At 41.6% G+C, this 24,414-nt stretch overlaps 1 protein-coding gene across 3 annotated transcripts in view; it reads right to left on the bottom strand.

The window, feature by feature from the left end:
- Nucleotides 1–24,414, bottom strand: part of LOC124795068 (neural cell adhesion molecule 2) — a 631,935-nt gene that overhangs the window by 335,470 nt on the left and 272,051 nt on the right. For all 3 annotated transcript variants that reach the window (XR_007016641.1, XM_047258875.1, XM_047258876.1), the window contains exon 4: nucleotides 18,033–18,239. Coding sequence is in view for 2 of the 3 variants with exons in the window: in XM_047258875.1 (XP_047114831.1) it covers nucleotides 18,033–18,239 (207 nt within the window). In the remaining variant the exon portion in view is untranslated. The remainder of the gene's footprint in view (nucleotides 1–18,032; nucleotides 18,240–24,414) is intronic.

Genomic DNA, 24,414 nt, shown 5'->3' with positions numbered 1-24,414 from the left:
TTGTACCTGTTAAATTGAGACACATGGCTGCAGTAGATATTTTTGGTCCGATTCCCAGAACTAATAGAGGTTTTTGCAACATCTTTGTCGCTGTTGAACTCACTTCAAAATTTGTTACCTTCACTCCGTTACGCAAAGCTACTGCTAAAACTGTTTCGAAAGCATTTGTAAAACATTTTCTATTCCATGTAGGGCATGTATTGAAAGTAATTTCCGACAATGGATCACAGTTTCGATCTGCTATATGGACACGTATGTTACGACCTAGAAACATTTCTCCGATCTATATATCCAGGTACCATGCTTCTTCGAACCCTTGTGAATGACTAATGAAAGAAATTGGTAAACTATGTAGAATATACTGCCATAAAAAACATATTGATTGGGACACACACATATTCTCATTCCAAGATGTAATTAATTCCATACCAAATGAATCTACTATGCTATCTCCGACTGTTATACTGAAAAATGTTGAACCACCTAACAAAATTAAAGAATTAGTAACCTTTCCTACACCTCGTCGACTACGACACCATGAAATAATTGACATTGCGCTGAACAACATCAAACGTGCCGCAGAGCGCCGGAGAAGACAGCTGGGACAGGTTTGTACACGCCGTGACACATTGGACAGAAGATATTAGTACGCACACATTATTTATCCAACAGAGGAAAGAATAGGTGTAGTAAATTTGGGCTTCTGTACGCAGGTCCATATCGAATTCGCAGCATTCCTCACCCCAATGTGGTACACGTCGAAAAAGTAAAGGCAATCACCATGTCTCCAATATTAAACCCTTTATTAAATGAATATACTTTATGATTTATCACACTGTAATGCCATTTCCTGATTTTTATATGACCAATGATGCATTTATATTTATGTGACTACTTACTGATGATTATCGTATTTTTTTCTTGGCAAGTGCCCGGCAAGGTAAGGTTAGCAGGTCGCTTTTCTTGTCGTTACACATCAGACCGTGCACATTTTTCCAGATAAACTTACATATTTTATGACTACTTATGCAATTATATTTATTTGAACACTTACTAATGATTATCGTATTTTTTTCTTGGCAAGTACCCGGCAAGGTATGGTTAGCAGGTCGCTTTTCTTGTCGTTACACATCAGACTGCGCATATTTTTCCAGATAAGCTTACATATTTTATGACCAATTATGCAATTCTATCTAGTGACATATTAATTTTAACAAATTCTTTCTCCATTAAAGTGTTCAACTCTCGCCTCCATCAACTACACAACATACAAGCTGAAAAAAGAAAGGCATTTCTTGTCGTTACACATCAGACCGTGCACATTTTCCATTCTTCATGTATGTATGATTGTTTTCCTGTTTTGTTCGTATTCACTATGAAATATTTAAGATACAGCAAACACCAGTTGACTTTGACATTTTTCCTTATGATATCTCAACATCGTGACTATTTACATTTTTTTTTTTTTTTTTTTTTTTGCTGCTACATTGTAATACTCTGTGTACATTTTTGCACCTGCACACTGTCTATGTTTTTGACATATTACGTTTTCTGTCATGCTATGCTGTATGCTCAATTATATCACTAGAAACCAGTTTTTATTTAATGGGTATATGATTTAAATGCAAGACATTAATCATTGTTCATCATTTTCAGAAAGCAATAGCGTGTAAAAGAAATAAATTAAAGAAACCACAGTGGATTACTATGAAATGGGAATTTCACCTTCGGAATGAACGAAAGAGGATGCAATACCTCGTCACGAAGAGTAAATGGATCAGAATTAACAAGCATTAACAAGAATATACTATACACATCGTATGATAGCGGTCATAACAAATTTTTTCTTTCAGAATACGAGGCGATTGATGCAGGCTGTCAGACAGAACTACACATCTTAGTTTTAGTGATGAAATATGCTAGAAATAAGGAACTATATACTATGAATAGTTGTATGATGAAGTGTCTTTTTGCAGATGATAATGAATGGTGATGAACAGTGATGAAGAATATAGTAATATGAATTATGAAGTTTTTCTTTACAGGTGATGATAATAAAGGAGTTATGGTGATATGAATAATGAAGTTTTTGTTTACAGGTGTTGATAGTGATAAACTTTATATGGCCACTAAACGCACCACTTTTAAGTTTTTCTTTGCAGATGAGGACAATGATGAAGTTTATGTATTTATGCTATGTAGTTATTTAAGTATTTGTTGCAGTTCGTTTTGACAGTATGTCTTATGTCGCATGGTATGATGACTGAAGGTTTTGGAAAGGACAGCTAGAGAACATATATACTTAATACACATTTCATTACCTGTTAATTCGAAGTTCACTACTTTTCAGCATAATATGCGTTTCTTCTTTCAGCTTAATAGTCCAGTTTGTATTTTTTTTCCAGGAGAAGCTATTCATGAAATTAATGTGCTATAAGCAGTTGGTCATTAAACCTGTTCTAGTACTTGCATTTTTTTACCCATTTGTGTGTGTCATTCATGAATGTGATCACATATACTTTATTTGTTTCATAACCTTGCTACAGATGACTCATGACGAATGACGTTACCTATCCTCATTTGCAGCAATAAGTCAAGAGTAAATATTGTTATGCCCCAGCAATTAATTATCGATCCCAAAGCAATGCATTGCTAGTATATAAAAAAAATGTATTAACAGTCCCAAATAATGCTACCAGTTTAAGAGAGTTCTGAGTAATACTGAATGATGTTTTTCTAATCACATACCTTGAGTAATAGTTACAGTGTGTTACATTTTAAATATGTCATATGTCACCTGAATGATGAGTTCTGAGTAATAGTGAATGATATTTTGTAATAATGCATACATGCTCTACATTCTTTAACTCCTGTTTTGAAGGATGACTTCTGATGTTTTGTAACTGGCCAATGAGTGCCAATAATTATTTTAGATATGCCATATGTCACTTGAATGATGAAAAATGTTTTGTAATATTCAATACTTGCTATATGTGTAGTAACTGGCCAATGAATGCCACTGTTTCTTATATTTGTATTATGTCACTTACATGCTATATATATGTATACTAGTAGCTTGATGCTACACTCATTAGCTCCTGTTTTGAAGGATGACTTCTGATGGTTTGTAACTGGCCATTGAGTGCCAATGATTACTATAACTAGCTGAATTATATAAATGGTATGCCATTAATTAACTTTTGTTGAATGATCACTTTTGAATAATGCATAAAATGGTTTGTAACTGGGCAATGAGTGCCAATGTTCACTATAATCAGATGACTTATGAACATTATTCTGTAATACTTCATACATAGTACAGAAATGTTCATTAACTAGGCGATCACTGCCACCAATTACTCAAATCAGTTGATAGACTAGTGTAATTCTCAATGATGACTGGTGTAAGACTTAATGTCCTTCACCTTCTAACCTAATTACCAGGAATTACTGCAATATCCGTTTGTCCTGTCTATCCTCATGATCATGGAGCACTATATTTCGTTTTTGCACTAATTCTACGTTGTTGTACCTTACAAGAACGTGGTGTTGACACGACATGCTGTCCACCACCTTGGGCGATGGAGATGTTATTATGGTCCCACTGTTTGGTGTACGTAATGCACTACCAAAATGATAACATTGAATATTAATTCTTCAGGGAAGAGAACTTCAGATTGTCTCGCTTGGTGTTGTGCTTCTGTAGAAAGATATGGACTTTCAGTGCAGCTACGTGCAACCTACTGTGTTACAACCATGATGCAATCCTTCCCTTTCCTATCCTAGTTCTTGACAGTGCGTGTGCACTATATGTCATTTGTTAATATGATTTGTGCTCATTGCGTATAATTTTGTCATTACCTGATATGTTCTGTACTACAGTGCGTGTGCAGTTTATGTCATTTGTTAATATGTTTTGTACTCGTTGCGTATACATTTTGTCATTGCTTGATATGTTCTGTACTCAGTGCATGTTGACTCACCATCGCTGCCAAATTTTTGCCCCCCCCCCCCCCCCCCCCAGTGGAGGGTTATGTAAGAGGTATGCGCTGTCTGCGATATGAGAATCGCTGACCAGAGAGCAGTGTTAACTGCAGTATGAACTGTGTAACTGTAGAAGTTGTCGTTGCTTGTCGCTTGTCTGAGGTTGTCTGCGCTTGTCTGCAGTCTGCTCTGGTCGGGAATCTGGAGATGGAGTATTTTTGTATAAGGTAAAGAAGCAGCGTCGCGCATATCTAGTAATGTATCTGAACTGTCATCCAAATGTTTTAAAAAAATGTCCTAATAATAATTTTGGTAATATAAAGTATTTTTTTTAAAAAAAAGCATTCATTTAAAAAAAAAATCAGTTGCTTCCTTTCACAAATCACAAATGTATAGGGCAGCATTGCATGGAGCTGTGCCGGAAAAATGTTAGGTAAGAGCTGATATATTCGCCGTTTTTATTGAGGTAAGAATTTTTGCTTTTGTTCATAATGATCTTACAGGGCCACGACGCAGCACTGCTGTCGTCCAAATTTTACCAGGTTACTGAATTTATTTTTATTGTGAGGTTTAGGAATTTTTCTGTTTCGAGCTTACTTTAAATGAGAAAAGAATTTTGTGGGTACATTAAATGTGAATGCATTTGTGCACGGAGATTATAAATGGGAACCAATTTTGTTCTGAGCTCACACAAAAATTAGAATCGCTATCCATAATAATAGTTTTAATTTCAATTTATAAATTTTGCGGGGAGGTTACACAGTATGTCTCCTGTATCATTTATTGTTTCTTCGAGCTACCTTCGTTTTATACCACCTGTTCAGTTCGACTTTTTAAATATATTCTTCTGATTGGTTAGATGTGGCCCGCTAAGAATTATCGTCTACAGCCCCCTCAAACATCATGGGTGTTAATCCCTAATGTCTTCACACACGTCCTACCATCCCGTCCCTTCTTTTCGGTACGTTTCTTTCTCCTCAGATTCTGCAGAGCATCTCCTCATTCTTTACAGGTTCATCTAATTTCCACTATCCTTCTGTAGAATAAAACAGCACCCTTCGTCTGTCTCCTTTTCTGGATTTCCCACAGTCTGTGATTCACTTCCACACAATGACACGCTCCAGATGTGCAATCCCAGAAATTCCTGCCTCAAATTAAGATCAATGTTTTTATACTATTAGGCTTCTTTAGGCCAAGAATAACCTCTGTGCCTGGGATAGTCTACGCTTTATACCCTCCTTCCTTCCTCCGTAAGACGTTGTTTAGCTTCCGAAGTAGCTTCGTGGTCCCCTAGTTTGATGATATGTTTCTCATTAATCCCCTGTTTGATACTTCTCAATACGTTTGTCTTTCTTCGTTCAGTATCTTTTCCCAATGGAGCGATCATCATGACAATTTTTCAGTTACAGGTCACATGTACTCTGGATACATATAGTGCGCCTATAACGCAGTGGTTTTCATTGCCTTCTGCATCCTCATGCCTTCGACCATTCCAGATTCAAGCACCTTCAGCGGCAGTTTCCCACACTATGGGTAAGAGAGTGGTATAAACCTCTCTGTCCCCTCATCGGAGCTGGCCGTTGTGGCCAAGAAGTTCTAGGCGCTTCAGTCCGGAACGAAGCGGCTGCTACGGTTTCAGGTTCGAATCCTGCCTCGGACATGGATGTGTGTGATGTCCTTAGGTTAGTTAGGTTTAAGTAGTTCTATGTCTAGAGGGCTCATGACCTCAGATGTTAAGTCTTATATCGCTCAGAACCATTTGAACCGGTCATCGGCACTCTTTGACAAGGTCGTTGGCAGAGTGAGGGTGGCTTATTGTGCCAGAAGTGTTCGGCCGCCATTCCTCAGTCAACGCGAAGAAGAATTCCAGAACTTACCCAACGGAATGAATGGTCTAATGATCACAGAATATCCTAAATCCGTACTCTGTGCTCCGTAGACATTTTGTTCCATTGAGTAAGTCGTGAAATACCTCATCGCTTTGACTGTGGAGAGCAAAGTCTCCCGCAGGTCTTATCATTGCTATTCTTTCATCCCATGTTTACCCTGTCCTCGGCCTCTCGTTTACATTCATCATTGCCTCTTCAATGTACAGACTCAACCGTAAAGGAGGATGACAGCATCCCTGGCTTACATTGTCTTGAATCGGAACAAGACGTTTCTGGTCTTCGAGTCATGTTTGACTTCCTGTTCTTGTACATATTGTACGATTATATTACCCGTCTTTTCCTACAGCTTACTCCTATTCTTTCTAGAATTTTGAATATTATCCATTTCCCACTGTCGAACGCGTTTTCTATATCAAGAAGTGTAGTAAATGTGTCTTGAAGTTTCTGAACTCTTGTTTCAATTACCAAGCGCTACGTCGCAGCTGCTTCTCTAGTACATTTACATTTGCTAAAGCCAAGCCGAATGCATCCCTATTCTAGGGGTAAAGTTTTTGATGAATGATCAAAACGTCCTCGATTTCAAGCTCGTCACAGTATCAACGTTGAATAAAATTCATCAGCAAAGGCGGTCGAAGATTTCTGGCACAAGAAGTCATCCTCACTCTGCCAACGGCCTTGTCAAACAGAGCCGATGAGTGGATAGAGTTTCAGAACACTCTCATGCGCTTAGTTTGGGAAACTGCCCCTAGAATCAGTAATGATGAAAGGCATGAGGATACAGAAGTCAAAGGTAACCACCGCATTATAGACACATTATATGTAAACAGAGTACATGTAACCTGTAATTAAAAAAGTGTCATGATGATCTCTCCATTGGCAAAAGATTCCAGAGTAGTCCCCATTCGGTTTCCCGGAGTGCGGGGGGCGGGAGAGGGGGAGGAGACTGCCAAATGGGAGGTGACGATGAGAAAAATATTGAAAAGCCAACGAAAAGATAACATTCTGCTGGTCGGGGCGTGGAATATCAGATGTCTGAACGTGGTAGGGAAGCTGGAAAATGTGAAAAGGAAAATGATAACTCTCAGTCTAGATACAGTGTGGGTCAGTGATGTGAAATGGAAATTAGACAAGGATTCTGGTCAGATGAGTGTAGGGTAACATGAACAGCAGCAGAAAATGGTATCACGGGAGTAGGATCCGCTATGAATGGCAAGGTAAGGCAGAGAGTGAGTTATTGTGGACAGTTCAGTGAAAGAGTTGTTCTCATCAGAACCGATAGCAAACCAACACCGACAATGATAGTTCAGGTATGCACATCGACATCTCAAGCCTAGGATGAAGAGACATAGAAAATATATGAGGATATTAAACGGGTAATTCAGTTCCTAAAAACAGGTGAAAATCTAATAATCCTAGGATTATTTGAATGCTGTTGCAGAGGATGCAGTAGAAGGAAGGTTTACTGGAGAATATGGGATTGGTACTAGGAATGAGAGAGAAGATAGACTAACTGAGTTCTGCAATAAATTTCAGCTTCTAACAGCGAATACACTGTTCGAGAATCACAACAGGAGGATATATACTTGGGAAAGGCCGGGAGATACCCGAAGACTTCAGTTAAATTACATCATGATCAGGCAGAGATTCCGAAATTACATACTGGTTTGTCTATATCCAGATATCCAGGAACGGATAGAGACTCAGATCACAATGTAGTACTGATAATTGGAAAGCTGAAGTTCAAGAGATTAGTCAGGAACAATCAGTGCGCAAAGAAGTGAGATACGGAAGTACTAAGAAATGAAGAGAAATGCTTTAAGTTCTCTAAGTCTGTAGATACAGCGATAATAAATAGGTCAGTAGGCAGTTCAGTTGAAGAGGAATGGACAACTGTAAAAAAGGCAATCACACAAAGATGCTAAATGTGAAGAAACGGTGGATGTGAGGAGGTATACTTAGTTGACCGATGAAAGAAGAAAGTGCAAAAATGTTCGGGGAAATTCTGGAACAAAGACAAAAAATTCACTTAGGGATGAAATATATCGGAAGTGCAGGGAAATTAAGACGAAATAGTTAAATGTAAAATGCGAAGAAATCGAAAAGAAAAGATTGTCGGAAAGACTGACTCAGAATATACAAACGTCAAAATAACCTTCTTTGGAATTAAAAGCTAGGATGGTAACATTAAGAGTGCAATGGGAAGTAAACTGAATACAGAGGAGAGAGCATATAGTTGGAAAGAGTACATTCACGGCCGATGTGAGTTGGAGGTCTTGTCTGATATGATAGAAGAAGAAACAGCAATCGACAGAGGAGATAGGGAATCCATTATTAGAATCAGATTTTAAAAGAGGTTTCGAAGACATGGGATCAAATAAGACAGAAGGGATAAATTACATTCAGTCAGAATGCCTGAACGAATTGAAGGCAGTGGCAACAAAAAGACTATTCACTTTGGTGTGTAGAATGTTTGAGTCGGGCCATATACCATTTGACTTTCGGGAAAATTCATCCACACAATTCCTAAAACTGGAAGAGGTGACAAGTGCGAGAACTATCGCACTATCAGCTTGACAACTCATGAATCTAGGCTGATGACAAGAAAAATATACGGAAGAATGGAAAAGAAAAGTGAGGATGTATAGATGGCGATCAGTTTGGCTCTAAAAAGGCAAGGGCACCACAGAGGCAATTCTGACACGGCGAATGATAATGGAAGCAAGACTGAAGAAAAGTCAAGACAAGTTCGCAGGATTTGTCTACCTGGAAAAAGAGTTCTACAGTGTCAAACGGTGCAAAATGTTCGAAATTCTAAGAAAAATACCGTAAGCTACAGGTACAGAGTGGTGATATATAATATGAACAAGACCCAAGAGGGAATAAAAATAGTAGAAGCCCAAGACTGAAGTGCTCGGATTAAGATGGGTATAACACAAGGATGTAGCCTTTCGCTCCTACTGTTCAATCTGTACCTCAAAGGAGCAATGACTGAAATAACAGAAATACTGAAGAGTGGAAATAAAATTCAAGGTGAAGGTATATCAATGATTCGCTGCTAACATTACCATCCTCCATTAAAGTGAAGAAAAATTACATTATCTGCTGAATGGAACGAACAATCGAAGAAACATGAAAGTAATGAGAAGTATTAAAAGTGAGAACAGCGAGAAACGTGGAATTAGGATTGGTGATAATAAAATAGATGAAGTTAAGGAATTCTGCTGTCTAGGCAGCAAAACAACCCTAGACGGACGGAGCAAGCAGTACATAAAATGCAGTGTAGCACTGGCAAAAAGGGCATTCCTCGACAAGAAAAGTCGACTAGTCTCAAACATAGACTTTACTTTGAGGAAGAAGTTTCCGAGAATGGTCATTCGGAGCACAGCGTTGTATGGTAGTTATACATGGACTGTGGAAAAACCGGAACAGAATAGAATCTAAACAATATAGAAGTGTGCTACAGAATAATGCTGAAAATTTGGTGGACTGATAAGTAATGAGTAGGTTCTACAGCTACATCAACATCCATACTCCGCAAGCCACCTGACGGTGTGTAACGGAGGGTACCCTGAGAGTACCTCTATCGGTTCTCCCTTCTATTCCAGTCTCGTATTGTTCGTGGAAAGAAGGATTGTCGGTATGCTTCTGTGTGGGCTCTAATCTCTCTGATTTTCTCCTCATGGTCTCTTCGCGAGATATACGTAGGAGGGAGCAATACACTGCTTGACCCTTCGGTGAAGGTATGTTCTCGAAACTTTAACAAAAGCCCTTACCGAGCTACTGAGCGTCTCTCCTGCAGAGTCTTCCACTGGAGTTTATCTATCATCTCCGTAAATCATTCACGATTACTAAATGATCCTGTAACGAAGCGCGCTGCTCTCCGTTGGATCTTCTATATCTTTTCTATCAACCCTATCTGGTACGGATCCCACACTGCTGAGCAGTATTCAAGCAGTGGGCGAACAAGCGTACTGTAACCTACTTCCTTTGTTTTCGGATTGCATTTCCTTAGGATTCTTCCAATGAATCTCACTCTGGCATCTGCTTTACCGACGATTAATTTTTATATGGTCATTCCATTTTAAATAACTCCTAATGCTTACTCCCAGATAATTTATGGAATTGACTACTTCCAGTTGCTTACCCGCTATATTGTAGCTAAATGATAAAGGATCTTTCTTTCTATGCTTTCGCAGCATATTACACTTGCCTACATTGAGATCAATTGCCATTCCCTGCACCATGCGTCACTTCGTTGCAGATGCTCCTGCATTTCAGTACAATTTTCCGTTGTTACAACCTCTCGATATATTACAGCATCATCCGCAAAAAGCCTCAGCGAACTTCCAATGTTATCCACAAGGTCGTTTGAGAATAGCAACGGTCCTACGACACTCCCCTGCGGCACACCTGAAATCACTCTTACTTCGGAAGACTTCTCTCCATTGAGAATGACATGCTGCGTTCTGTTATCTAGGATCTCTTCAATCCAATCACACAATTGGTCTGATAGTCCATATGCTAGTACTTTGTTCATTAAACGACTGTGGGGAACTGTATCGAACGCCTTGCGGAAGTCAAGAAACACGGCATCTACCTGGGAACCCGTGTCTATGGCCCTCTGAGTCTCGTGGACGAATAGGGTTTCACACGACCGTCTTTTTCGAAACCCACGCTGATTCCTACTGTGTAGATTTCTAGTCTCCAGAAAAGTCATTATACTCGAACATAATACGTGTTCCAAAATTCTACAACTGATCGACGTTAGAGATATAGGTCTATAGTTCTGCACATCTGTTCGACGTCCCTTTTTGAAAACGGGGATGACCTGTGCCCTTTTCCAATCCTTTGGAACGCTACGCTCTTCTAGAGACCTACGGTACACCGCTGCAAGAAGGGGGGCAAGTTCCTTCGCGTACTCTGTGTAAAATCGAACTGGTATCCCATCAGGTCCAGCGGCCTTTCCTCTTTTGAGCGATTTTAATTGTTTCTCTATCCCTCTGTCGTCTATTTCTATATCTACCATTTTGTTATCTGTGCGACAATCTAGAGAAGGAACTACAGTGCAGTCTTCCTCTGTGAAGCAGCTTTGGAAAAACACATTTAGTATTTCGGCCTTTAGTCTGTCATCCTCTGTTTCAGTACCATTTTGGTCACAGAGTGTCTGGACATTTTGGTTTGATCCACCTTGATCCACCATCCGCTTTGACATAAGACCAAAATTTCTTAGGATTTTCTGCAAAGTCAGTACATAGAACTTTACTTTCGAATTCATTGAACGCCTCTCGCATAGCCCTCCTCACACTACATTTCGCTTCGAGTAATTTTTGCTTGTCTGCAAGGCTTTGGCTTTGTTTATGTTTGCTGTGAAGTTCCCTTTGCTTCCGCAGCAGTTTTCTAACGCGGTTGTTGTACCACGGTGGTTCTTTTCCATCTCTCACGATCTTGCTTGGCACATACTCATCTAACGCATATTGTATAACGGTTTTGAACTTTGTCCACTGATCCTCAACACTATCTGTACTTGAGACAAAACTTTTGTGTTGAGCCGTCAGGTACTCTGTCATCTGCTTTTTGTCACTTTTGCTAAACAGAAAAATCTTCCTACCTTTTTTAATATGTCTATTTACGGCTGAAATCATCGATGCAGTAACCGCTTTATGATCGCTGATTCCCTGTTCTGCGTTAGCTGTGTCAAATATTTCGGGTCTGTTTGTCACCAGAAGGTCTAATATGTTATCGCCACGAGTCGGTTCTCTGTTTAACTGCTCAAGGTAGTTTTCAGATAAAGTACTTAAAAAAATTTCACTGGATTCTTTGTGCCCGCCACCCGTTATGAACGTTTGAGTCTCCCAGTCTATATCCGGCAAATTAAAATCTTCACCCAGAACTATAACATGGTGGGGTTCTCCACAGAATCGGCGAGGAACGGAATATACGGAAAATATTGACATGAAGAAGGGACCGGATGGTAGGACATCTGTTAAGACATCAGGAAATAATTTCCATGGTACTACAGGGAGCTGTAGAGGTTAAAAACTGTAAAGGAACAAGTCACATATAATTGGGGACGTAGCTTCCAGGTGCTACTCTCAGATGAAGAACTTGGCAGAGGAGAGGAATTCGGGGCGGGCTGTATGAAACCAGTCAAGCTCAACGACATCTAACAGATCTTCAGTTTTTCTATTCTTCTGTATATTATTCTTGCCGTAATTTTGATGTGTGAGATGTGAAGCCGATTGTGCGATAATTCTCCCACCTACCTATCCCTGCCATCTTCGGCATTGTGTGGGTAATATTTTTCCGAAAGTCTGATTGTATGTCTCCAATCACAGAGATAGTATACACCAACTTTAACAGACACTTTCTTGCCTCTTCGACAATGATTTCACAAATTCTGCAGGAATGGTGTCTATCGCTCCTTCCTTATAATATCGCAAGTCATCCAAAGATCTGTTCAATTCTATTATTACATCCCCTATGTTTTCCATTTCGAATAACATTTGTACTTCTATCACGTTACCAGAAAAGTCCTCTCCCTCGCAGAGACTTTCAGTGTAGTTTCCCATCCATCCGCTCTCCTTTCTGCTCTTAACAATGGGGTTGCAATTATACTCTTAATGCTGTCGCCCTTGCTTTTAATTTCCCTGAAGATAGTTTTGTCATTTCTATGTACTAAATTAGTTCTTGAGACGGCCTTTTCTTTTTAGATTTCATCCTTCAGCCATTGCGCCTTGGCTTCCCTGCACTTTCCATTTATTTCATTCCTAAGAGATTTTTGTGGCTGCATTCCTATCTTCCCATGAACGTTTTTGAGTCTTCTGACGTCGATCAGTTTAAGAATTCTGTTACTCAATGTTACTTCGGCGTTACCTTCCTTGTACTTAAGTTTTCGTCTATCTTCTCTGATTATACTTTTTAGAGGTGTCACGCTTCTTCACCTGAACCGCCTACTGTGATATCCAATATTGCGTTATCAAATAACCTTAGAGAATTTAAGACACATCTCATCGCAGTTCAGTACATTAGTATCTCACTTATTAGCACATTGACTTTTGCATACGAGTCTCTTAATCTTTAGTCTACTGTTGTCGTAAATCTATATATTTATTTGTGAGTTTGCGTTTACAATCCAGTTTCTTGTTGCGGCATATCTATCTGACTACGAAGGCAATGTAATGTGGGTTGTCGTAGCTGTACGATGTGCTAATGCTGCCCTTACAATACGACGATCCTGCCTGGCGTCTGTGCTACGTGGACGTCTTGAACCTCGTCTAAGAGTGTGAGAATGTTCACGTGACCACTGATACCTGCATCGCTGTACATTCGACACAGCAGGTCCAGCAATTCTGCGAAAGGACCATCCAGCCTTCGAACCCTTTGGAACTCGCTCAGTTCGCTTTAAGAAGCACGAGAGCGTCTCCGTTTTATGGTTGCCTGATCGCTTCACTCGTTTGCACCACACTGAGCCTTCTAGCTGTGAACATTCCCATTAAAGGCTAGTCACAGATGGCGCTCGGGTAGCTATGCCACTACGCTATCTATTGGCGGACAGCGCTGAAACTATTTTCAATATATCTAATAACCCCCAGGTGACAAATGCCGTCATCGGATCAAATTCAACGTCGTCTTTCTCCTTGTACTAACTTTTTTCTTCAACCAGTGTATATTTACTTTAATAATTTTCTGATGGGGAGCTTCTACATATAACTTCAAAGTTCTAAACAAAGGTCAAAATAATCTGTTCATGCTAAAAAAATGTGGATAGAAAATACTAATTCCTGTTTTTCCAGAAATACTTTCACCACACAGTTGCGAGTGGTAACATATGATGATGATGATGATGATGATTACGAGTTAAAAGAGACGCAATATCTACGGCAACAGTTTCTTATTCAAAATCTGCCTCCCTTCCCTGCCAACATGGAAACTATGTTTCCCATGTTCCTGCGCATGGAGCAAATCTCATGAGCAAGTGTGAGAACGTTTCCTGCATGTTCGCTTTAATCCAGTATTATTCTCGTGGTATGCGGGATGCAACCTACAAACCACATCTAGGCTGGCCCCGTCGTTAATTCGTGAGGCGAATTTGATTCGGGTCATGCTCCCCTCCTCGTATCCAGGAAGCTGTGCGCTTACGCGCTCAACTATTGGGTCGGATCGAGCAGTTACTCAGATACCATGCCTACGGCTATGACCTTACAGTAACGTCTACTTCAAAGAAACGCTAATTTCCAGATCATACTTTTAGCGACATTAATCTATCAATGGTACACAATAACAGCAATGCAGGTATGCAGTCCAGTCACATAAATGTGACTACCAAGCAAAAGTTTGAATAACCACCTTTTGCAGTGCGTACGTGCAAGAAGATTGTCGATGAGGTTCTGGAAATGATGTGAAGCCATGCCAACTCCATTGCCGTGGTCAAATCCGCTAAGTTTATCCGTTGAACATCCGTGATGCGTACAATACGATCGATATGGTCGCATAGGTTTTCGGTTGCGTTTTAATCCGGTGAATTCGGTTGCCAGAGGAGTACGGTGTACTCATCCTAGTGCTCTTCGAACCACGTACGAACGCTGCAAACTGTGTAACACGTTGCATTGTCCTGCTGGTAGATGATATCGTACCGACGAAAACACAAAAGTGCATGTAAGGGTGAACATGATCCTCAAGGATAGATGCATACTTTTATTGACCCATTGGCCTTCAACAATGAGGAGATCACCCAGGGAATGCCGTGTAAACATTCCCCAGTCCACAATTCCTCGTCCTGGCTGGTCCCTTCGACGACTGTTGAAGGGTTTTTACTTCCAGATGTTTCACACCATACCTGCCAAGGGCCATCTGTGCGACACCGCATAAAACGTGATTCAGCTGAAAAAGCCATCTGTCGCCATCTGTCTGTGTACGTCAAGCGAGGTACTGGAGTGCAAATTCCAGCCTTCATCGCCGATGAACGGCGGTCTGCACGGGTGCACGGACCAGGCGCCTGCGGAGACCCTTGAGCAGCAGCGTTCTCTGAGCGGTCGTTGAGGCGACGTTGTTGGTAGCCCCTTTATTTATCTGGGCTGTCAGTTGCTCAACAATTCTTCGGCTATTCGCCTGTCAACATTTCTGCATCCGTCGTTCACCAATGTTTTCTGTGGACTGTGGTGTACCAAAGTTACATCTTCGCCAGTACTGGATTGCGATATTTTGCCACGCACGGTATACTTTAACTACAGCGGCATGCGAAAAATTCACAAAGTTAGGAGTTTCGGAGATGCTTCCAACCATGCCCCGAAATCCAATGACCATGCTGTTTTGTACGTCAGATACATCGTTCCGTCCCCATATTACGACAAGGGCGATTTCCGTGTCCCTCGGGCGCGTTTTATATACCCTGTACTGCTAGTGCTGCCACCTGTCATCTGTGAGTCGTCACTGCACACTGACATCGAAAACAGGCGGTTATCACATTAATATTACAGGACAGTAAAAACTGGCGATCGGGTTCATTTTTTCACTGATATTTTGAATTCGCTCTACTAACACTAAAAGTAAACCGGGGAACATGTGAAGTCCGTGTAATCTGTCCAGAAGAATTTCTAAAATTTATGGGTGGCGACACTCAGAATTTCTAAAATTTATGGGTGGCGACACTCATGTACCGTTTAGCATTAAAATTTCTTTTGTTGTCTCAATCAAAGAAAATATAACTATGCTGTAGCACTTCCTTCTTTCCCAAGTGCCTCCTTGGATATGGCCGTGAAAGTAGCAACTAATTTTGTACCATAGGTATTCGATGTTGTCAAGACACATACTTAGCGTTTGTTATCTGTTACTTTCATTAATAAACTCATTAGATAGACAGTTTCTAAAACATGCCGCTACCACTGAGCAATCGGCGCATTGGCCTTTCTTGGCAAATGAATCATGCCACAGTCCGTGGAACGGGAACTGCAGACAGATATCGGCCAAATACCTATTTTGCGATATCCGGTATTGCAACATTCGCCTTCCTGACAACTTTTACACTCATGATATGATAATGAGGCAAATCGTAGGGTAAAACTTTCGGCATATGTCGTAGCCCTGATATAAATGAACTGTCATCGGCAGAATAGTGGTACTTTAGCAAACAGGTTCTTGCCGATTTGTTGGGAGCTTCTTCTGACTGAAAATGATTTTTGACATACATCGCATACTTTTCTTCGTTTGCTGACCCTACTAAAAACAAAGAAATAAAAGAACACCAAACACCATTTTGCAGATTCATAACTATTGAACTACGCAATGAGGAAATGTACCACATTGAAATTACAATGAAATGAATACCCCTAGCTGCATACAGGCGTTGATGTAAGTCAACGGGGCAGTTGAAAATGTGTGCCCCGTCCGGGACTCGAACCCGGGATGTCCTTCCAACATGGCAGAAGCTCTGTCCATCTTTCTTTTTCGTTATGGTTCGTTGTATTTCGTCGTAGCGGACGTCACATGGCATACGTTGAAGTTCGTTGTTGATCCTTTCACTCAGTTTTTTTTATTACAGAAGCCAGCCAGCTCTCTGACCGAACACGCTGAGCTACCGTGCCAGCATACCGAGCCGAGGACACAGAGGATAGTGCGACTGCAGGGACTTATCTCTCGCACGTCTCCTGTGAGACCCACATTCGCAGCTTATTGTTCCGCACTATATTCATAGTGCCCTTGCCCATTATACTCATTACTCGCGGCTTTACCGCCGATTCCCGTAAGAGTTCGGGCACTGTTTGTGCATTCACACAGAAGAAGATGGTCAAATGGCCGGTGAGCCTTAACTATATGAACATGGTATCTGTTCTTTCCACAGGTACGCATACCTCTAGCCAGTCTTCTACTCACTCCTCGACTGGTGCGATGAGAGCAGATTATGCCTGCAGGCAAGTTATGGTAGTCTGCGCGTATGGCGTAGACATGGTGACCCCTGCCTCGGAGAATGCATTCGTTCACGACACACTGGCCCCATCCTGTGCCTTATTATCTGGGAAGCGATAAGCTACAACTCTCGTTCAACTTTGGTGTATCTGGAGGGAGTGCTAGGCAGTGCTCTGTACGTGCAGAATGTTATTAGATCCGTTTTTTGCCGTTCTTGCAGGAACAAGACAATGTGTTGTTCCAGCAGGATAATACTCGCCCACATACTGCCCGTTAAGCTCAACGCGCTCTGCAAGATATGCAGCAACTTACATGGCGAGCACGTTCCCATGACTTGTCTCCAATAGAGCACGTGCGGAATATGATGGGACGAGAAGCAATAGTACGAAACGTCAACCAACAACACTTACAGAACTGCGTGAAGGGATCGAACTGGCGTGACGTAATGTAACCTGAGACAGTACTCGCCGTCTGTAGGATTGACTGGATACCAGAGTCAGCGTCCGCATTGCCTCCCGTGGAGGCTACCCTACGTACTAATAAGTATGTTTCAATATGAATCGGTACCTGGTACTTCAAAACGGCTATTGATCTGTAAATGTAATCATTTCATGTACTCCTGTTGCAACAATGAATCTTGAGTGAATTGGAAACCTCTAGAAGGGAGTACTAATTTTTTTTCGACAGTGTATGTGTCCACTTTGACAATTGATAATTGACACATCTTACCTGACAATACAGCGACGATTTACGCCTTATTACACTTCTGTCGTCAGCGATATAAAACAATTCATTAATTCCTTTATAGGCTGTGACTTGAGAGGGGCTCATGGTGCTTGTATTTACTACTATAATTCTTTATTTGAAAGAAGTTCGGTATCTCACTTGCAGCTTAGGTAACGGGATTACTGTCAAATTGTGAAAAAATAAACAAAATTGATACATAAATGGCAAATTTCGCTCACCACACGATTAACATTACAAATGCTCCCCTGAAGACAAAGGTAGTAATAGTGTTATTACACGTTGCAAATGTACCATCTGGCGCACATCGTACGATGAAGAAATGAAGAGTGGCATTAAATCCAAAGTGTCCACGCAACGGACACCTCAAGTTCCCTTAGGAGGCAGAAAACAAGTGGATTCACCGGGCTAGTCACCCTAGCCCGCTCAATAAACATCATTTCTGAGTCAGTCTGGAACAGTACAGTGACGAAACACTGAAAACAGTGCTACAGCAGTACAAGTGGTACTTACGGTTGATGTCGAGGACGACCAATTTGGTGACAGGCGGTGCCATGTTGGTGTTGGACGCCTGGCAGATGAGACGGGAGTGCAGGTGCTGGCGGCCGATGTTGGGGAACGTCAGGTGGTTCACGGTGAGGCCGTCAGCCGGCCGCTGCTCGAACGAGTCGTCGATCACCGTGTTCTCCAGGAACCACGTGACTCGCGGCATCGGGCGGCCTGGGAAGACACAAGCAGAGCGCGCGGGGGGTGAGGCGCATTACTTTACACTCTATCATTTTTTGGTTTCTGCAACGGTAATAAGTAGCACTGACAAGTTTATTTTTACCGTAATTTATCTCCTAGAAAACTAGACTTGTAACTGTTAATGTTTCCACACCTTAATATACTTATGTCAATGGATGTTCACCTGTAAATGGTAATTCCTTAATGGAAGATGGATTCCTGAATTAGAGGCAGCCAACAATTTGCCTCCTTTTCCTTGAAGTTCTCTGTCCTCTTTTTGTTACATTCACGAGATGGCAATATCACTCAGTCATATCCGGCTCAAGTTAATCAAGTACTTACCGTCAAATAACTAACTCCTAGCCCACAGGTGCAAACCCAAGTTCATATGCAGTTAATGTATATTAACTCACGGCACAAGGGTAGAGCCTCTGAATAAATGTGGAAAATCCCAGACTCTCCGGTTCGAAACCATACACTGCATTAATTTGGATCAAGAACCGTGAACCACGTCAACCGAAGATTTCTGGTATGTCACCCTCCTCATGCTAACAACAGTTCTTTCATGAATTCTCTGTTGGCAAAATATTCCAGATTGTTTTTTAAATTAATACACCGCCATTTGACTGTATTGTTGTTGATTTAATTACGACCTAGACTTCGGCCTTTTACGCCATATTCAAGTGATTAAGTTTATGTCATTCACATTTATTGCAGGACATCAAGCTCAAGATTGTCCATAAATTGAGAAAAATATTCGGCCATCGTGAAATGCCAGATGTGAAACCATCATCTTGTGGGGAACGAATATTTTCCTTAGTTTACGGCCAATTATGTGCTTGATGTCGTACAATATATGTTAATGACATATACTCAGTCACTTGAAAATGACATAAAAGGCCGAAACCTGGATCGTTATTAAATAAACAACTATACAGTCAAAGGGTGGTGTGTTCATTTAAAAATTATTCTATGACTGTTGTTTAGCAACATCAAAAAACTAATCCTGATTTAGTATGACATTCTGATCTCCATTATGGGACTGTCAAGAGGGAGGTAACGACGAGGAAAGGATTCAATAACCAGGGAATAGGTAACATGCTTCGGTTCAGACTGTGAAATGTCACACGTTTCAACGAGGTTGAGAAATGAGAAAACCTGGGAGGGGGAATCCAAAGGCAGAGTCTGTATATAATGTTGATCAGCGAAGTGAAATGGAAAGAAGGCAAGGATTTGTAGTCGGATGAGTATAGGGTAATATCAACAGCACCATAAAGTGCTATAACGCCAGTAGTAATGAACAGGAAGGTGGTGCATTGACTGAGTTACTGTGTATAGCTTAATGACAGCGTTGTTCTCATCAAATTTGGCAGCGAACTACGGCCGATAAGAATAGTTCAGGTATACATAAATACGTCGCGAGCAGTAGATGAAGAGATACGCAAAGTGTATGACGATATTGAAAGGGTAATCCAGTACGTAAAGGAAGATGAAAATGCAACAATCACGGGGTACTGGGATGATATTGTAGGGGAAGAAGGAAGGCTTACGGGACACGACGAGTTTCGTAATAGGAACAAATGAGGAGAAAGATTAATTGAGTTCGGTAATAAATTTCAGCTTGTGATAGCGAACAGTCTGTTCAAGAATCACAAGAGAATACTTGAAAAATGCCGGGAGATGCAGGAAAATTCCAGTCAGATTACACCATGGCCAGGCAGAGACGCCGAAATTTGATATTGGATTGTAAGGCGTATCCAGGAGCAGATATAGACTGAGGTAACAATTTGGTAGTGATGAAGAGTAGCCTGAAGTGTAGCAGACTAGTCAGGAAGGATCAGTGCTCAAAGAACTGCTACATGGAAAGAGGGTACAGATACTGCGATAATGAATAGCTCAGTAGGCATTGCCGTTGAAGAGGAATGGACCTCTGTAAAAAGGATAGTCACTGAAGCTGAACAAATGAACATAGGCAGAAGGATGGTAACTGCGAAGAAACCTTGGAAAACAGAATAAATATTTCGAAAATGGTTGCAGGAAAAACGTAAAGAAATGGAAAATGAAATAGACATCAGAAGGACCGTTTCAGCACATAGAAAAGTATGTACAACCTTCGGTAAAATTGAAACCACAGCATCAACAGCAAGAGAGCAATGGAAATTCCACTTTCAAACACAGAAAAGAGAGCGGGTAGATGGAAAGAGTACACTGAAGTCCTCTAAGAGCGGGAGAATTTCTCTTACGTAATTGAGGAAGCAATGGTAGGAGATATGGGAGCCGTAGATGAACCAGCATTAGTGTCGGTGTCTAATAGAAATTGGAAAGAATTGGACAGAAAACATAACTTCGGAATTTCTAAATCGGAAACCAAACGCTTATTCAAGACTGTGTGTGTAATTTATGTCTCTGTAGACATACCATCAGACTTTCCGAAAAATATTATGTACACAATCCAGATGATAGGACATACAGGTAAGAATGAGAACTACTGCACGTTCATTTTAACGGCTCATGCATCCGAGCTGATGATAAGAGTAATATACAGAGAATGGAAAAGAGAATTTGTGGTTTGTTAGATGACGATCCGTTTGGGTTTCGGAAAGGTAAAGACACGAGAGATTCAATGCTGAAGTTAAGATTCGTAATGGAAACAAGACCTAAAGAAGAAACTACACTAGTTCATTGTATTTATCGACCTCTAAAAAGCATTCGGCAATGTAAAATAATGCAAGATCTTCAAAATTCTGACAAAAGTAGTAACAGACTATTCGGAAAGACGCGTAGTATACAATGTGCCCAAGAACGAAGAGGGTGCAATGAGACCGGAATACCTAGACATCAGCGGTTCTATTAAAATGGGTGCAAGACTGGAATGCAGTTTTCCGGATCAGTGCTCTACACTTCGAAGAAGCAATGACGGAAATAAAAAGAAAGATCAAAGATCGGGATGAAAATTCAACGTTTAAGGATATCCATAAGAAGATTTACTGATGAAATTGCTCTTCTTATGAAAGTGAAGAAGAATTACAGGGCGTGTTCAAACGAATGAAGTCTATTGAATACAGTATATACACTGACCAGCTAGAATATTGTGACCACTGACCTAATATCGATATAAATCCGTTCACGCGATAGCAGCATCACCTGGCGAGGAATGACTGCTAGCCAGAAACATGCACACTGCATGTAGTATCAGTGAGCGTGCTGTCCATGAATAGAATGCGAAAGGCGCGCGAACTACACTCCTGGCCATTAAAACTGCTACACCAAGTACATTTTCACGCAATTTGGGTGCATAGAATCTGAGAAATCAGTACCCAGAACGACCACCTCTGTCCGTAATAATGGCCTTGAGACGCCTGCGCATTGAGTCAGAGTTTGGATGGCGTGTACAGGTACAGATGCCCATGCAGCTTCAACACGATACCACAGCTCATCAACAGTAGTGACTGCCGTATTGTGACGAACCAGCTTCTCGGCCACCATTGACCAGACGTTTTCAATTGGTGAGAGATCTGGAGAATGTGCTGGCCAGGGCAGCAGTCGAACATTTTCTGTATCCAGTAAGGCCCTTACAGGACCTGCAACATGCGGTCGTGCATTATCCTCCTGAAATGTACGGTTTCGCAGGGATCGAATGAAGGGTAGAGCCACGGGTCGTAGCACATCTGAAATGTAACGTCCACTGTTCAAAGTGCCGTCAATGCGAACAAGAGGTGACCGAGACGTGTAACCAATGGCACCGCATACCATCACACCGGGTGATACGCTAGTATGGCGATGATGAATACACGCTTCCAATGTGCTTTCACCACGATGTCGCCAAACACGGATGCGACCATCATGATGCTGTAAACAGAACCTGGATTCATCCGAAAAAATGACGTTTTGCCATTCGTGCACCAAGGTTCGTCGTTGAGTACATCATCGCAGGCGCTCCTGTCTGTCATGCAGCGTCAAGGGTAACTGGATCCATGGTCTCCGAGCTGATAGTCCATGCTGCTGCGAACGTCATCGAGCTGTTCGTGCAGATCGTTGTTGCCTTGCAAACGTCCCCATCTGTTGACCCAGGGTTCGAGACGTGGCTGCACGATCCGTTACAGCCATGTGGATAAGATGCCTGTCATCTCGACTGCTAGTGATACGAGGCCGTTGAGACCCAGCACGGCGTTCCGTATTACCCTCCTGAACCCACCGATTCCGTATTCTGCTAACAGTCATAGGACCTCGACCAACGCGGGCAGCAATGTCGAGATACGATAAACCGCAATCGCGATGGCTACAATCTGACCTTTATCAAAGTCGGAAACGTGATGGTACGTATTTCTCCTCCTTACACGAGGCATCACAACAACGTTTCACCAGGCAACGCTGGTCAACTGCTGTTTGTGTATGAGAAATAGGTTGGAAACTTTCCTCATGTCAGCACGTTGTAGGTGTCGCCACCGGTGCCAACCTTGTGTGAATGCTCTGAAAAGCTAATCATTTCCCTATCACAGCATCTTCTTCCTGTCGGTTAAATTTCGCGTCTGTAGAACATCATCTTCGTAGTGTAGCAATTTTAATGGCCAGTAGTGTGTCTGAGTTTGACCGAGGCAGATGTGTGAGGGCTCGGAGGCTCGGAGGGAGCATTTTCGAAATTGCACGACTTGTCGGCTGTTCGAGGAATGCGGTGATGGCTGACTGTAACGTATGGTGAAACTAAGGTGAAACCACATCCAGACATCGTTGGGTTGGGCGGCCACCACTCGTTACAGATATTGGACGTCGTAGGCTGGGCAGACTGGTAAAAAGAGGACAGGCGGCGAACTGGGGCGGAACTAACATTACACTTTAATGTTGGTCAGCGCACAAGTGTCCCTGAACGCACAGAGTCCCGAACACTCTTAATGATGCGCACTGGACTTTGGCAGAATGGCAGAGCGTGGCATGGTCTGATGAATCTCGATACCTTCTTCATCATGCTTATGGGAAGGCGCTAATCTTCCGTCTTCCAGGGTAACATCTCCTTGAAACCTGTATTGCGGGACGGAGAGAATCTGGAATGAGATTGAACGTGGCGTCATAGCTCATAACCCCGTCATCGGAATTTACTGGAATTAAATGTGTGTGCAGATGTGGTGCCACCTCCCTCCATCGGCTTACCAAGTCTCATTGATTCCATGTTCCATGCTGCGACGCGTCGCCACTGTTATTCGTTCCAAAAGTCGACATAACCGGTGCTACAAAGGTGGTTGTAATGCCCTGGTTGATTGGTGTAAATTGAGAGCAAGCCGAAGATAGACGGAAGTAATGAGGAATGGCAGAAACGAGATTAGCGATAAACTTAAAATTAAAATTAGGTTTTATGAAGTATACAAAGTTAAAGAATTCTTCTACCTTGGAAGGCAAAAACACATGACGGACGAAGCAGGAAGGATATAAAAAGCGGATTAGCACAGAATAAGAGTTCTTCCCAGGGCAAGAGACGTCTGCTGTTATCAAACTTCAGCCTTTATGTGAGGAAGAAATTTCTAAGAATATAAAATGGTTCAAATGGCTCTGAGCACTATGGGACTTAACATCTGAGGTCATCAGTCCCCTAGACTTAGAACTACTTAAACCTAGCTAACCTAAGGACATCACACACATCCATGCCCGAGGCAGGATTAGAACCTGCGACCGTAACAGCAGCGCAGTTCCGGTATGAAGTGCTTAGAACCGCTCGGCCACATCGGCCGGCTCTGAGAATATACATCTAGAGCATAGCGTTTTATGGTAGTGAATAATGTACTACAGGAAAACTGGAGAAGAACTGAATCTAAACTCTTGAGCTGCGGTACTACATAAGGATGTTTACAATTAGGTGGACTGACATGTAATGAGGAATTTCTCCGCAAAGTTTCCTTGGTCCTGGAAAGAGCCATGGACAATAAAGACCGCTGGAAAAGACAGACTGGAGTATGTCCAAAAAAAACTGAGAACGTAGTGTGCCAATGCTATTATGTGATGAAGAGGTTGACACAGAGGATTAATTAGTGTTGACCACATCAAACGAGCCAAACTGATGACTAAAAAAGAAAAGTATGTCTTCCATCATTCGTTTTGCGAGGGCCTGATGTAAGAGCCTCATGTGATCTTCGTATACAAACAAAATAAACAAATTATGTCATAAGTATACGCCAGGTTG

Source organism: Schistocerca piceifrons, chromosome 4, assembly GCF_021461385.2.
Source record: "Schistocerca piceifrons isolate TAMUIC-IGC-003096 chromosome 4, iqSchPice1.1, whole genome shotgun sequence".
NCBI classification, from domain to species: Eukaryota; Metazoa; Arthropoda; class Insecta; order Orthoptera; family Acrididae; genus Schistocerca; species Schistocerca piceifrons.
The sequence above is the reverse complement of the archived record's forward strand: the minus strand, read 5'-3'. Positions and strand labels throughout refer to the sequence as shown.